General features: G+C 39.9%; 1 protein-coding gene across 1 annotated transcript in view; it reads left to right on the forward strand.

Moving 5' to 3' along the window:
• The window catches only part of FER1L6 (fer-1-like family member 6), a 195,362-nt gene that overhangs the window by 157,185 nt on the left and 23,732 nt on the right, over nucleotides 1-14,445 (forward strand). The window contains exons 35-36 of the mRNA XM_012001151.1: nucleotides 10,215-10,375; nucleotides 13,659-13,801. Coding sequence (XP_011856541.1) covers nucleotides 10,215-10,375; nucleotides 13,659-13,801 — 304 coding nt within the window. The remainder of the gene's footprint in view (nucleotides 1-10,214; nucleotides 10,376-13,658; nucleotides 13,802-14,445) is intronic.

A 14,445-nucleotide genomic window follows, 5' to 3' on the forward strand; every position in this document is an offset into this window, starting at 1 on the left:
ATTTCCTTATCTGTAAAATGAAGGGATTGGATATGGTGATTTCTGAGATCTCGTATGGGTCACAGAAACATTTATTTTGTGTGTACTCTCTGCAGGTCAAGTGCAGGCTCCAGCAATGCAGAAACCAAAAAAAGAAAGGCAGGTCCCTGTTCTCAAGGGGCACATAGTCTTGTAGAGACAGCACTTTGGTCTTGCAATTCTATGTTTTTATAAGGTTTTCATTTAAAATAAATGTAGCTAGTATTTGTTGATGAAGCAATAATGGAGGGGAAGGGGAATGGCAGCGTATTGGGTACCAGTTGAATGCCTGAAAGTAAAATACGTGTTTTATAGAAACAATACTGCATTTAAACCCTATGCTAAATTTATAAAGAAGACATATATACTCATTTATAATATGGAGGTTAAGATGAATTAAATAACTTTCCCAAAGTTTTACAATCAGGAAGTTGCAGATTCAAAACCAAAATTAAAAATCAGTCCTGTTTGAAACCAAAATCCAAAGTTTTTCCTCTCCATCACCCTAGTCGAAGACTACAAGATGTGGTCCATGAAAAGGGGAGATTATTGGCTATTTGAAATTGATAACAGACTTGAAAATTCTTTGTACTGCAATGAAAAACCAAACAAATATCTGCTAAGTATTAACTGAGTTGCTGAGTATTTCATGAGTTCACATGAATAGTGGGCTAGCTAAAAGTGAAGCTGGGAATGGTTCCCTGTGTCACCAAATGTTACTGACTCTCGAAGTCTCTGCTTGGACCACAGGTCATTTGAGATCCAAGCCACATTCCCAAAGGAGTCCCTGCTCTCCATCCTGATCTATGACCATGACATGATTGGCACAGATGACCTTATTGGTGAGACCAAGATCGACCTGGAGAACCGCTTCCACAGCAAACACCGAGCCATCTGTGGCTTGCAGAGCCAGTACGAGATGTAAGTTCTTTCTACCCCGGAGACACTCGGCATTCTGAAGCTGTTGTAGCCTTCAGGGCTCCAGACTCTGCATCCCAGTTGTCCACCTCTAGGAAGGCCAGACCAGGCTCAGCTTTAATGTCTCAAATGGGCTCCACACCAGCAGAGCTGGCTTGGGGAGACTCTGTTCAGTGCATTTGAGAGTCGTGGTGACTGGGGAGGCAGCTCTGATTGAGAACCAAGGGCAGGTTCAAGAGTCAAGAGCTAAATGTATGTGTTCACTGAGTCAGACGTGCCTTGAAATCGGGTTCCCCTGGTGGAGAATAATGCTAGAAGAAGAATAATTAATATAATACAAATGCCAGTGTCCAAGCTAATTATAACACTCACGTACTTTTGATAAAGCACTTTACATGGAGTATCTCATTGAATTTTCTGAACCACCCTTTGAGGTGTTATCCACATTTTATAAATGAAGGAAGAACTGACCCAACTTTCACTCTTTTTTCAAATGTATTTTTAATTTTTGTGGGTACATAGATGTGTGTGTGTATATATATATATATGGTATATGACATATTTGGTACAGGAATACAATGCATAATAATCACAGGGCAAATGGGATATCCGTCACCTCAAATATTTATCGTTTATATTATAAACATCCAATTATACTCTTAGTTATTTTAAAATAGACAAGAAATTATTGACTATAGTTGCCCTGTTGTGCTATCAGATACTAGATCTTATTCTATCTAAATATATTTTTGTACTCATTAACCATCATCCACTCTCTATCTCCATGAGTTCAAGTATTTAAGTGAGAACATGCCAAGTTTGTCTTTCTGTGCCTGGTTTATTTTACTTAACCTAATGTCTTCAATTCATTTTGATTTTAATTTTGCATATGGTGAGACACAGGGGTCTACTTCCATTCTTCTGCATATGGATATCCAGTTTTCCCAGCATCATTTATTGAAGAGACTGTCCTTTCTCTATTTTTTTGGTATCTTTGTTGAAAATGAGTTCACTGTAGATGAACAGGTTTATTTCTGGGTTCTCTATTCTGTTGTATTGATTTATGTGTCTGTTGCTATGCCAGTACCATGCTCTTCTGGTTACTATAGCTCTGTGGCATAATTTGAAGTCTGTAGCATAATTTGAAGGTAAAGTGATTCCTCCAGTTTTGTTCTTTTTGCTTACAATACCTTTGGCTATTCTGTGTCTTTTGTGGTCCCATGTAAATTTTAGTATTGTTTTTTCTATTTCTATTAAGAATGTCAGTGGTACTTTGATAGAGATTTCACTGAATCTGTAGATTGCTTTGGGTAGTATGGACATTTTAACAATACTGATTCTTCCAATCCATGAACATGTAATATGTCTCTGTTTTTTTGTATCCTCTTCAATTGCTTGCACCAATGTTTTATAGTTTTCATTGTAGAGATCTTTTCTCTCTTGAAGTTTATTCCTAGGTATTTTATTTGTAGCTATTGTAAATGGGATTACTTTCTTGATATTTTTTCACATTGTTCACTGTTGGTATATAGAAATGCTACTGATTTTTGTACCTTGATTTTGTATCCTACAACTTTACTAAATTTATCAGTTCTAATGGTTTTCTTGTGGGATCTTTAGTTTTTTATTTCAAATGTAAGATCATATTATCTACCCACAAGGATAACTTCTTCCTTTCCAATTTGGATGCCCTTTATTTCTTTGCCTTATCTGATGGCTCTAGCTAGGACTTCCAGTTCTGTGTTGGATAACAGTGGTGACAGTGGGCATCCTTGTTCTGTTTCAGATTGTAGAGGAAAGGCTTTCAGTTTTCCCCATTCAGTGTAATCCTAACTGTAGGTCTGTTGTGTATGTTTTTTATCGTGTTGAGCTATGTCCCTTCTATACTCAGTGTTTTGAGAGTTTCTTAAATTATGAAGGAATGTTGAATTTCATCAAATGCTTTTTAAGTGTCAATTGAAATGATCATATTGTTTGTGTCCTTCATTCTGTTGATAATGATGTCACACTGATTGATTGTGTATGTCAAATGATCATGACATCCCTGGAATAAATTCCGCTTGATCATGATGAATGATCATTTTAAAATGATGCTGAATTTGGTTTGCTAGTATGTTGTTGAAAATGTTTCTTGAACATTTTTGCATCAGTGTTCATCAGAGATATTGGCCTATAGTTTTCGTTTTGTGATGTGTCTTTGACTGGTTTTGGTTTCAGGGTAATACTGGCCTTGTAAAATGACTTTGGAAGTATTTCCTTTTTCTCTGTTTTTCAGATTGGTATTAGTTCTTCTTTAAATGTTTGGTAGAAATCAACAGTGAAGCCTCCAATCCTGGGCTTTTCTTTGCTAGGAGACTTTTTATTACAGCTTCAATTTCATTACTTGTTTTTGGTCTATTCAGGTTTTGAATTTCTTCATGGCTCAATCTTGGTAGGTTGTATGTTGCTAGGAATTCATTCATTTCTTCTAGGTTTTCCAATTTATTTACTAATATATTTCTAAATTTTCCAATTTATTTCTAACATATCATTAGTAGCCTCTAATAATCATTTGAATTTCTGCAGTATTGGTTGTAATGTCTCCTTTTTCATCTGTAATTTTATTTATTTAGGAGTTCTCCCATTTTTCTTAGCCTGGCTAAAGAGTTGCCAATTTTATTTATCTTTTTGAAAAACCAAGTTTTCATTTTGTTAATCTTTTCATCATTTTTATCATTTCAATTTCATTTATTTCTGCTCTGGTCTTTATTATCTCTTTTTCTACTAATTTTGGGTTTGGTTTGCTCTAGATTTTCTAATTCATTAAGATGTATTGTTACATTACTTATTTGAAGTTTTTCTACTTTTTTGATGTGGGTGCTTATTGCTATAAACTTTCTGCTTAGTACCGCTTTCATTGTGTCCTATAAGTGTTGGTATGTTATGTTTTCATTTTAATTTGTTTCAAGAAATTTTTAAATTTCTTTCTTAATTTCTTCATTGTGCCACTGGCCATGTAGGAGCATATTGTTTAATTTCCATGTGTTTGTATAGTTTCCAAAATTCTCTTGTTATTGATTTTGAGTTTTATTCCATTGTGGTCAGAGAAGATACTTGATATACTTTCAATTAAAATAATTTTTTTAAGACTTGTTTTGTGGCCTAACGTGTGGTCTATCCTTGAGAATGTTCCATGCGCTGAGGAGAAGAATGGGTATTCTGCAGCTGTTGGATGAAATGTTCTACAAACATCTATCAGGTCCATTTGGTCTACAGGGCTGATTATGTCCAATGTTTCTTATTTGGTGTCCTGTCTGGATGACCTGCCCAGTGCTGAAAGTTGGGTGTTGAAATCTCCAGCTATTATTGTATTGGGGTATATCTCTTTCTTTAGCTCTTTGCTTTATATATCTGGGTGGTCCACGGTTGGGTGTATGTGTATGCAACTGTTATATCCTGTTGCTGAATTGACCCCTTTATCATTACATAATGACCTTCTTTGCCTCTTTTTATAGTTCTTGTCTTGGAATCTATGTTGTCTTATGATAAGTATACCTACTCCTGTTTTTTTGTATTCCATTTGCATATCTTTTTTTAATCCTTTATTTTTAGTCTATGTGTATCTTTATTGGTAAAGTATGTTTCTTGTAGGCAACATATTATTGGGTCTTGTGTTTTTTTATCCATTGAGCCACTCTGTGTCTTTTGATTGGAGAGGTTAGTCCATTTATATTCAATGTTATCATTGTTAAGTAAGGACTTCTTCGATTTAAAAATTTTTTTGATTGTTTTTGCTGTGTACTCTCCCTTCTTGTCTTCCTTTTAGTGAAGGTTATTTTCTCTGGTGGTATGTTTTAATTTCTTGCTTTTTTATTTTTTGTGTATCTGTTGTATTTTTTTTTATTTGAAGTTACCATGAGGCTTGAAAATAATATAACCCATGATTTTAAGCTGATAACAGTAACTGCATAAACAAACAAAATAACAAGCAAAAATAAAACTGATGAAAACTCTATATTTTAACTTTATCTCCCTGATTTTTAACTTTTTGTTGTTTCTACTTTTGTTATACTATGTCTTCAAAAGTTGTTGTAGTTATTTTTGGTTGGTTCATATGTTCATCTTTCCACTTAAGATATGAATAACTAATACACCACAGTTAGTGTTATAACATTGTGTTTTTCTGTGTGCTTACTATTACCAGCGAGCTTCCCACCTTCATATAATTTCTTATTGCTCATTGACATCCTTTCCTCTCAGATTTAAAAACTTCTTGCAGCATTTCTTATAGGACAGGTCTGGTGTTGATGAAATCCCTCAGAGTTTGCCTGAGAAAGTCTTTATTTCTCCTTCATATTTAAAGAATACTTGTCCTAGATGTACTATTCTAAGCTAAAAGTTTATTTTCCATCAGTACTTTAAATGTGTCATGCTACTCTCTCCTGGCCTATAAGGTTTCCACTATGAAGTCGGCTGCCAGACACATTGGAACTCCTTTGTATGTTATTTGTTTCTTTTCTCTTGCTGCTTTTGGGATCCTTAATTTATCCTTGACCTTTGGGAGTTTCATTATTAAATGTCTTGAGGCAGTCTTATTTGGATTAAATATGCTTGGTGTTCTATAACCTTCTTGTACTTGAATATTGATATCTTTCTCTTGGTTTGAGAAGTTTTGTTATTATCCCTTTGAATAAACTTTCTACTCTGATCAATCTCTCTCTCTCTCTCCCCCTCTCTCCCCTCCTCCCGCCCTCCTCTTTAAGGCCAGTAACTCTTAGATTTGCCTCTTAGAGGCTATTTTCTAGATCTCGTAGGCATGCTTCATTCTTTTCGATTGTTTCTTCTGACTGTGTATTTTCAAATAGTCTTCAAGCTCACTAATTCTTCTGCTTGATTAATTCTGCTGTTAAGAGACTCTGGTGCATTCTTCAGTAGGTCTGTTGCATTTTTCAGTTCTAGATTTTGTTTGATTCCTTTTAATCACTTTAATCTCTTTGTTAAATTTATTCAGTAGGATTCTGAATTCCTTCTTTGTGTTATCTTGAATTTTGTTGAGCTTCCTTAATGTAACAAAATGTAATGTAATGAATTTTGAATTCTCTGTCTGAAACAAAACATATCTCTGTCTCTCCTGGATTGGTCACTGGTGCCTTATTTAGTTATTTTGAGATCATGTTTTCCTGGATGGCCCTGATGCTTGTGGATGTTCGTCAGTGTCTGGGCACTGAAGAGTTAGGTATTAATTGCAGTCTTTGCAGTCTGGGCTTGTTTGTAGCCATCCTTTCTGGGAAGGCTTTCCAAATATTTGAAGGGACTTGGGTATTATAATCTAAATATTTGGTTACTGCAGCCATATCTGCATTTAGGGGACACTCAAAGCACAGTAATACTGTGGCTCCTGCAGACTTGTAGAGATATTGCCTGGGTGGTCTTGGGTAAGGTCCAGGAGAATTCCCTGGATTACAGGCAGAGTCTCTTGTTCTACTCTCTTTTCCCCAAATGAATGGGGTTTATCTTTCTGCACTCAGCTGCCTGGAGCTGGGGGAGGGGTGACACACACACCCAGTGGCTGCCAGCACAGCACTGAATCTTGCCCAAGGCCTGCAGTGGACCACTGCCTGGCTACCACCTATGTTCACTCAAAGCCCAGGGGCTCTTCAGTCAATAGGTGGCACATCCAGCCAGGCTTCTGTCCTTCCCCTCAGGCCCATAGCCCCAGATGGGTCTGGAGATGCCATCCGAGAGCCAAGGGCTGGAGTTAGAAACCTTAGGAATGTACCTGGTGTTCTATTCTACTGTGGCTGAACTGGCACCCAAACCACAAGATAAAGTCCTCCCCTTTCCTCAAGCAGAGGGGTCTCTCCCCATGGCCACCACCGCCCCAGGCCCATGGTGAGTACTGCCTGGCTACTGCCAACGTTCACTTGTGGTGAATGTTGCCTGGCCTATGTCTCTCCCTTCAGAGCAGTGGGCTGCCCTCTGGCTTAGGGCAGGTCCAAAAATGCCATCTGGGACCAAGGCCTAGAATCAGGGTCCCCAGGAGCCCACTTGGTTCTCTACCCCATGATGGCTGGGCTGGTGCCCAAGCTGCCAGACAAAGTCCCCTTTGCTCTTCCCTGTCCTTTCCTCAAGCAGAAGGAATCTCTCCCCATCGCTACCATGGCTGAGAATGTGCTGGGTCACACCTGAAGCCAGCACTGCTCTGAGTTTCACCCAAGGCCAACAGCAAGTACTACCCAGCTCTCACTGCTCATTATTCAAAGCCCAATGGCTCTTTAGTCAGCAGGAAATAAATCCTGCTAGGTCTGGGTTCTTCCCCTCAAGGCATCAGGTTCCCTTCTGACCCAGGTTACGTCTAGAAATGTCTGGGAGCTGGGGCTTGGAATGGAGGCCCCAAGACTCTGCCTTGTGCTGTATTTACTGCAACTGAGCTGGTGTTCAAGGTGCAAGACAAAATCCTCTTCTTTACTCTCCCTCTCTTCAAGAAACTCAGAAGGAAGTAGTCTCTCCTGGGCCTGTAAGCTGTGCTGCCTGGGATTAGGGGAGAGGTGGCGCGAGCACTCCCATGGCCGCCCCAGCTGGTATCTCACTACGTCATGTGCACCCCAAGCCCACTTGCTCTGAGCTCAGCATAGCAGTAGGATTTGCACAGGAATTTCAGTCCCTGTGGCCAGGACTGTCTTTCATGTTTATTTAGGACCCCAGAGTACTTTAGCCCGCGGTGGCGGAGTTTGCTGAAACTCAACTCAGGTTCCAACAGCTTGGATGGACAATTTGCCTGTAGCTAGGGCTGGTCTAAATGCTCCTTCCATGGGCACCAGCTGAGTTCTGAGTTCTGTCTGGTGTGTGTTTCTGCTGTGACAGGGCAGCACTGAGTTCCAATCCGAAGTCCGAAAATTATTGTGCTCTTCCTTCCCTAAGTGCACAGATCCTCTCTCCATGCCACAGGGCCATTGCCAGGGAATGGGGGAGGAGTGGCATAGGCAATTCGAGACTGTCTTTCTTACCCTCTTTAGTGCCTCTTTGCTTAATATCATGTTAAAACCAGGTACTGTGATGGCTCGCCTGATCTTGTGTGTATAGTTTCAGTTTGGTGTTCCTCTGTCTCCTTCCCCCAAACTCTCACTTTTTACAAATATTTTGAATGCTGCTTAATTTTAAAATATAGACTACCAGCTTTATTTTTTTAAAAGCATGTTGTACTGATAGCTTAAAAAAATTAAGAATATGGTGTAATTTTAAAAATATTTTTATTAACTATAAGACACTCATTGAAATTAGAAAACACAAAGTACAAAATAATTCTCAAATTATTCCACTCATATAAAAATTCTTGTGTAGTATTTCATTTTCAATATGTTCCATGCTATTTTCTCCCTAACTGGACTCTACTATCCATGCAGTTTTATAACCTGCTTGTTGTACTCACCCTTATATCCCAAGCATTTTATGTTATTAGATATTCTTTATAGTCATTATTTCAATATATCTATAGTATTCAATCATAGGAATTATAAGATGGTAAAACAAATTTGCCTTCTTGAATTTTAGGGCATTTGTATTTTTCTTTATTCTGTTACAAATATTGTTGCTATGAATGTTCTCATACAAAAGCCAATGCACACCTCTCTGATAATTCACTTAACATTTATGCAGCAAGGTGGACTGCTCCATTAACAGGAATGCACATTTTGGGACTCTTAATATGTATGCCCAATGGCCCTCCAGAGGGTTGTGCCAATTTACACTGTAACAGACTCGGAGCGCCTATATCCTTCATGGCATGATTTCATGCAGTCTCTCTTTCTGGTCTGTTCTTCCTGGAGCCTAGAGAGCCCGTTTAGTTTTCAGTCCCTAGTGGAACCATATGCCTCTTGGGGGATTTACATAGCTTTCCAAGTGCCTGAGAGGATTCCATTCAGACAGCGATTAGCTGTTCTCACTCTGAAACTGGGGAAGGAAACCACAGGAAAATGGTACATCTTTTGTTCAGAAGAATTTTCTGGCTGACCTGTTAGGGAGCAGTATAGTTGTTTGGGGACTTGCAACCTTTATTTACTGAAAAGTTTTTAAAACAAGACAAGCATGCCTACTTCTGGGAAGGCCTGTGTGTGGCTCTGGAACTGGCTTGGATGACCTTTTCAGGATTCTCTGACATAATGTGGGGAAACTACTTGATAGCTCCATTTTATAAGCCATGTTGATTTGTTTAAATGCGTAAACAACTTAAATTCTGATGAACCCAGTGTCCCAATGAGCAGAGACATCAGGCTTATCTTGGTCCTGGCTGGTTGGGAGTGCTGCATTGCAAATTAGTAATTTTAACCAAACAGCTAGTTTTTAAGGAAAGAATAGGTTGGGGAGATTTAAAAACTCATCACTGATTAGAGAAACAACACAAGACCTTATCTGTGACATGGATATATACTATGATTTTGGCGGGGTGGTAGGGTAGGGAGAAGGGAGGGAAGAAGCAGAGGCCTTGAAAGGATGAGTCTGGCTTTTCTCTTGGAACAACAGCAGCCGAGTGGCTGTTCCGCTAGGGACTTAATAAAACTAAACAAATATAACCTGCAAAGAAATGCTCTTCTTTTGAAAATCCTGATTCTAGTGATAATTTTGGCTATGGGACATCTAATTATAAAAGTAAGGTGGCCGGGCACGGTGGCTCATGTCTGTAATCCCAGCACTATGAGAGGTTGAGGCAGGCAGATCACTTGAGGTCAGGAGTTCAAGACCAGCCTGGCCAACATGGTGAAACTTTATTACGTCTGCTAGGGAATTAATAAAACTAAACAAATATAACCTTCAAAGAAAGGCATAGAGACAGAAAGAAGACTGGTGATTGCCAGAGCTTCTGGGGGGTGGGAAAGAGGAGTAACTGCTTTCTGGGTACAGGGTTTTCTTTTGGGATGATGAAACTTTTTGGAACTAGATAGGGGTGATGGTTGTACCTCACTGTCAATATCCTAAATGCTACTAAATTGGTCAACTTTTAAATGGTTAATTTTGTTATGTGAATTTCCCCTCAACTTTTTAAAAATGAGAAGTACATTGCTTTAAAAAAAAACCCCACAAAAACAAAACAACAAAAAAGCTACCTTCAAAGGATTTTTCTGTTAAGCTACTCAGAAGTCTCGCCTTTCAGGCAAGCTGTGTTTGGCCAGAAAAGAGAGAAAACAAAACCCCTAGCCCCGGGTACATAGAATAGCAAGTTAAATCTGAAGGAAACTGCACAAATTATACTGGGTGGTTCTTTTGGTGGGGACCTCAAAGTGTATCCTCCCTCCACTTTTCAGAGAAGGATACAATGCCTGGAGAGACACGTCCAAACCCACTGAAATCCTCACCAAGCTCTGCAAAGACAACAAGCTGGATGGACCCTACTTTCAACCTGGGAAAATACAGATAGGAAACCAAGTCTTTTCCGGAAAAACCACCTTCACTGAAGAGGACACTGGTAACTCCCTATAAAATACCTGCTGCTGTTGCTCTTCTTTTGAAAATCCTGATTCTAGTGATATTTCTGGCTATGGTGGCTGGGCACGGTGGCTCACGTCTGTAATCCCAGCACTATGAGAGGCTGAGGCAGGCGGATCACTTGAGGTCAAGAGTTCAAGACCAGCCTGGCCAACCTGGTGAAACCCTGTCTCTACTAAAAATACAAAAATTAGCCATGCGTGGTGGTGGGTGCCTGTAATCCCAGCTACTGGGGAGGCTGAGGCACGAGAATCACTTGAATCCAGGAGGTGGAGGTTACAGTGACCAGAGATTGTGCCACTGCACTCCAGCCTGGACAATAGAGCAAGACTCAGTCTCAAAAGAAAAGAAAAGAAAAAAAATAATGCATGCTCATAGGTAGAAAGTATGGAAAGTAAGGAGAAGAATGAGTATCACTCATAATCCCCAAGTTGAGATTCAACCACACTATTCACTGGCATATTTTCTTGCACTTGTGTGTGACTTGAGAATATATCACATTTTTACAGAATTATAAATACGTAGTTTAGTCCCCAGCTTTGAAAATTTCCAATATTCATTCTCCTTTGTTCTTTGAAATGATTAGTGATGATATGCCTTTTTATGGCTATGCCATTTACTTACATTGTATTCTTTTTTTTTTGTAGTGACAATGCTATAATGAACTTCCTTATACATATTTTTGTGTATTTCTGAAATTTCTATAGTATAGGTCACAGAAGTAAAATTGTTGTGTCAGAAGGCGGGCAATAGTCTTGAAGTGAATATTATATAGCATAAATAATTGAACACAACCCAAATTACCCCCATAAATGTTATACCAGTAACTCTCCTATTTTAACATCAAGTAGTAGATTTTCCACATGAACATCCTGGGACATAACACTCCCAGAGAGGCTTCCATACATTTAGAGTGAGGGGAAAAAAATCACATTTACTTTAATGATACAGAAGAATTCTCATACTGTCACACTGTGTTAGTCTGTTCTTGCATTGCTGTGAGGAAATGCCTGAGACTGTGTAATTTATAAAGAAAAGGGGTTTCATTGGCTCACGGTTCTGCAGGCTCTGTGGAAAGCATGGTAGCATCTGCTCGGCTTCTGGGGAGGCCTCAGGAAACTTGCAGTCATGGTGGAAGGCAAACAGGGAGCCCGCATGGCACTCACATGGCCAGAGCAGGACAAAGAAAGTGGGGAAGTACTACCTTTTTTTTTTTTGAGATGGAGTTTCATTCTGTCGCCCAGGCTGGAATGTGGTGGCACGATCTCGGCTCACTGCAACCTCCACCTCCTGGGTTCAAGCGATTCTACTGCCTCAGCCTCCTGGGTAACTGGGATTACAGGTGTACACCACCACACATGACTAATTTTTGTATATTTAGTAGAGTTGGGGTTTCATCATGTCGGCCAGGCTGGTCTCGAACTCCTGACCTCAGGTGATCTGCCTGCCTCGGCCTCCCAAAGTGCTGGGGTTACAGGTGTGAGCCACCATGCCTGGCAGTGCTACACATTTTTAAACAATCAGATCTTGTGAGAACTCTATCACAAGAACAGCACTAGGGGGATTGTGCTAAAACATCCACGAGAAACTGCCCCATGATCCAGTCACCTTCCCACCAGCCCCTACCTCCAACACTGGGGATTACAGTTCGATATGAGATTTAGGCAGGGACACAGACCCAAACCATATCACTCGCTCATGCATTTGATGCTCTAAAGTGTCCTACGTATGGTTCAGTACTTTTGATACAATGGGCCCAGTTAAAGGCATGAGGTCACTGCATCAAAAGTATTGAACCATACATAGGATGGTTTGACACTATGTTGACCCCTACCACTTTGATACCAAGATTTCCTTTTACCTTGTTATTTCAAGTCCAGAAACCCATTGAAGGTTCTTACATGCAGATTATTGATATTAATGATATATTAAGAAAAATATTCACAATATACTCTATTAAGCCAATTTAGTTCTTTGGTCAATAGTCTACATAATTAAACAATTACCACTTTTTTGCCCACTAGAAGTCTGAAATTATGTTCATAAGATTAGTTCCTGGCTGCTTAAACTTTAACAAAGATTTATTCATTGATTTCTTGTGTGTCTCTATCAACTTTTACTGATTGTAATTATTGCTACTGGGAGATTTTTTTGTGGCCCCTTTATTTTTATTATTCATTTTTGTGGGTAAATAATAGGCATTTATATTTATGGGATAAATAACATTTACACAAGCATGCAATATATAATAATCACAATCACATCATGTAAAATGGGGCATTGTGACCCCCTTTTTTAAAAGACAATTCAATGTTCCTATATCAGATTAGGCCATTCTAAACTTTGTCAATGTTTTATTCAACAATGTTTGTCTTGTGTTGTGAGTATCGTTTCCACCTGTGGTTTTTATTACAAATGACCTTCTTTGGTAGAATGGCAGATGAGAGGACATTTCCTGCGGGTGGGTGTAGGTAGGAGAGAAATCTAAAGCAACCGTGAGAAGACAAAAGATGTCCCTATGGATGGACATTGTGCCCATTGAACCACCTCACTTAGAGCCACCCTGATTTTCCAGGCCCTCTCACGGCATGTTAGCAAACAGTTGTAGAGGGAACTCCAAGAATGTACCCTCTCCAGTACCTTGAAGCCATGTTTGTGATCTGTAGACCTTTAGAGGGTGGGTGGAGCCCCTACTCCAGGACCAAGACTGCTCTCTGGGTCCTCTTGTGAACTAGTCTAATTTCCCTCTCTCAAACTTTCTATCTCTTTCCCCTTCCCTTCTATCTCCACCTCTTTCCATCCATCTTTTTATCTTTTTCTGTGTGTGTTTTTTTTCCTTTCCCTGTTCCTTGGTACACTTTATTTATTTTGAGACAGAGTCCCTGCTCTGTGACCCAGGCTGGAGTGCAGTGGCGCGATCTCAGCTCACTGCAACCTCTGCCTCCCGGGTTCAAGCGATTCTCCTGCCTCAGCCTCCAGAGTAGCTGGGATTATAGGCACCCACCATTACACCTGGATAATATTTTGTATTTTTAGTAGAGACAGGGTTTTGCCATGTGGGCCAGGCTGGTCTTGAACTCCTGACCTCAAGTGATCCACCCACCTTGGCCTCCCAAAGTGCTAGGATTACAGGTGTGAACCACTGCACCCAGCCCCTTGGTACATTTAAATAAGCCTCTAAGTGTTTAACGATGCATATGGCAGCCCATCACTGTCTCCTTGCAGGAACACACACCTGACAAGTTTCTTTGTCTTTCCTGCAGATGAGATAGTGGAGTCTTATGAACACCTGGCCCTCAAGGTTTTACACTCTTGGGAAGATATCCCGGAAGTCGGGTGCAGACTAGTTCCCGAGCACATAGAAACTCGGCCGCTGTACCACAAGGATAAGCCAGGAATGGAGCAGGTAGTGGGCGAGACTTTTCTGGCCCTAAAAGTTATTCTTGTGTACCATAGGGTAATGGTTTTCATCCAGGAACAATTTTGACCTTCCCTCAGGAACATTTAGCAATGTCTGGAATCATTTTGTGTTGTCACAGGTAGGTGGGGTTGCTACTGGCATATAGTGGGTAGAGGCCAAGGATGCTGCTAAATTAAACATCCTAGAAATCACAAGATAGCTGCCCTCCAACAAGGAATTATCCAGCCTAAAATATCAATAATACTGAATTTGAGCAGCTCTGCCCTGGAGTCAGTGTTCAGCTTAGTACTGCTTTTTATGATCTGAGTTACCAAACACTTTTGGAAGAATGTTGGAGATTTGAAAAACTTAACCCATTGGGTATGCCCAGGACTGTGTCCAAAATCTATCTGTAAGTACACAGCCTAATGATAACACACACTTTTCTCAGAGAAGCAATAGGTGGTAGGTTACTTTAAAGAACTGGTAAGCAGCAGCTGTGTGGAAAAAATACCTAGAGAGCTGCGCTAGGAGTCAGAAGGCAAGACAAGGTAAACTTTGTGAAGAGCCTGCCGTGTACTAGGACCTTTACGCAAATTATCTCAGCTATTTAGGATGACCATAGACTTGTTTATTCAAACTGGGGCCAT

The sequence above is a fragment of the Mandrillus leucophaeus genome, unplaced genomic scaffold (assembly GCF_000951045.1).
Source record: "Mandrillus leucophaeus isolate KB7577 unplaced genomic scaffold, Mleu.le_1.0 Scaffold650, whole genome shotgun sequence".
NCBI lineage: Eukaryota > Metazoa > Chordata > Mammalia > Primates > Cercopithecidae > Mandrillus > Mandrillus leucophaeus.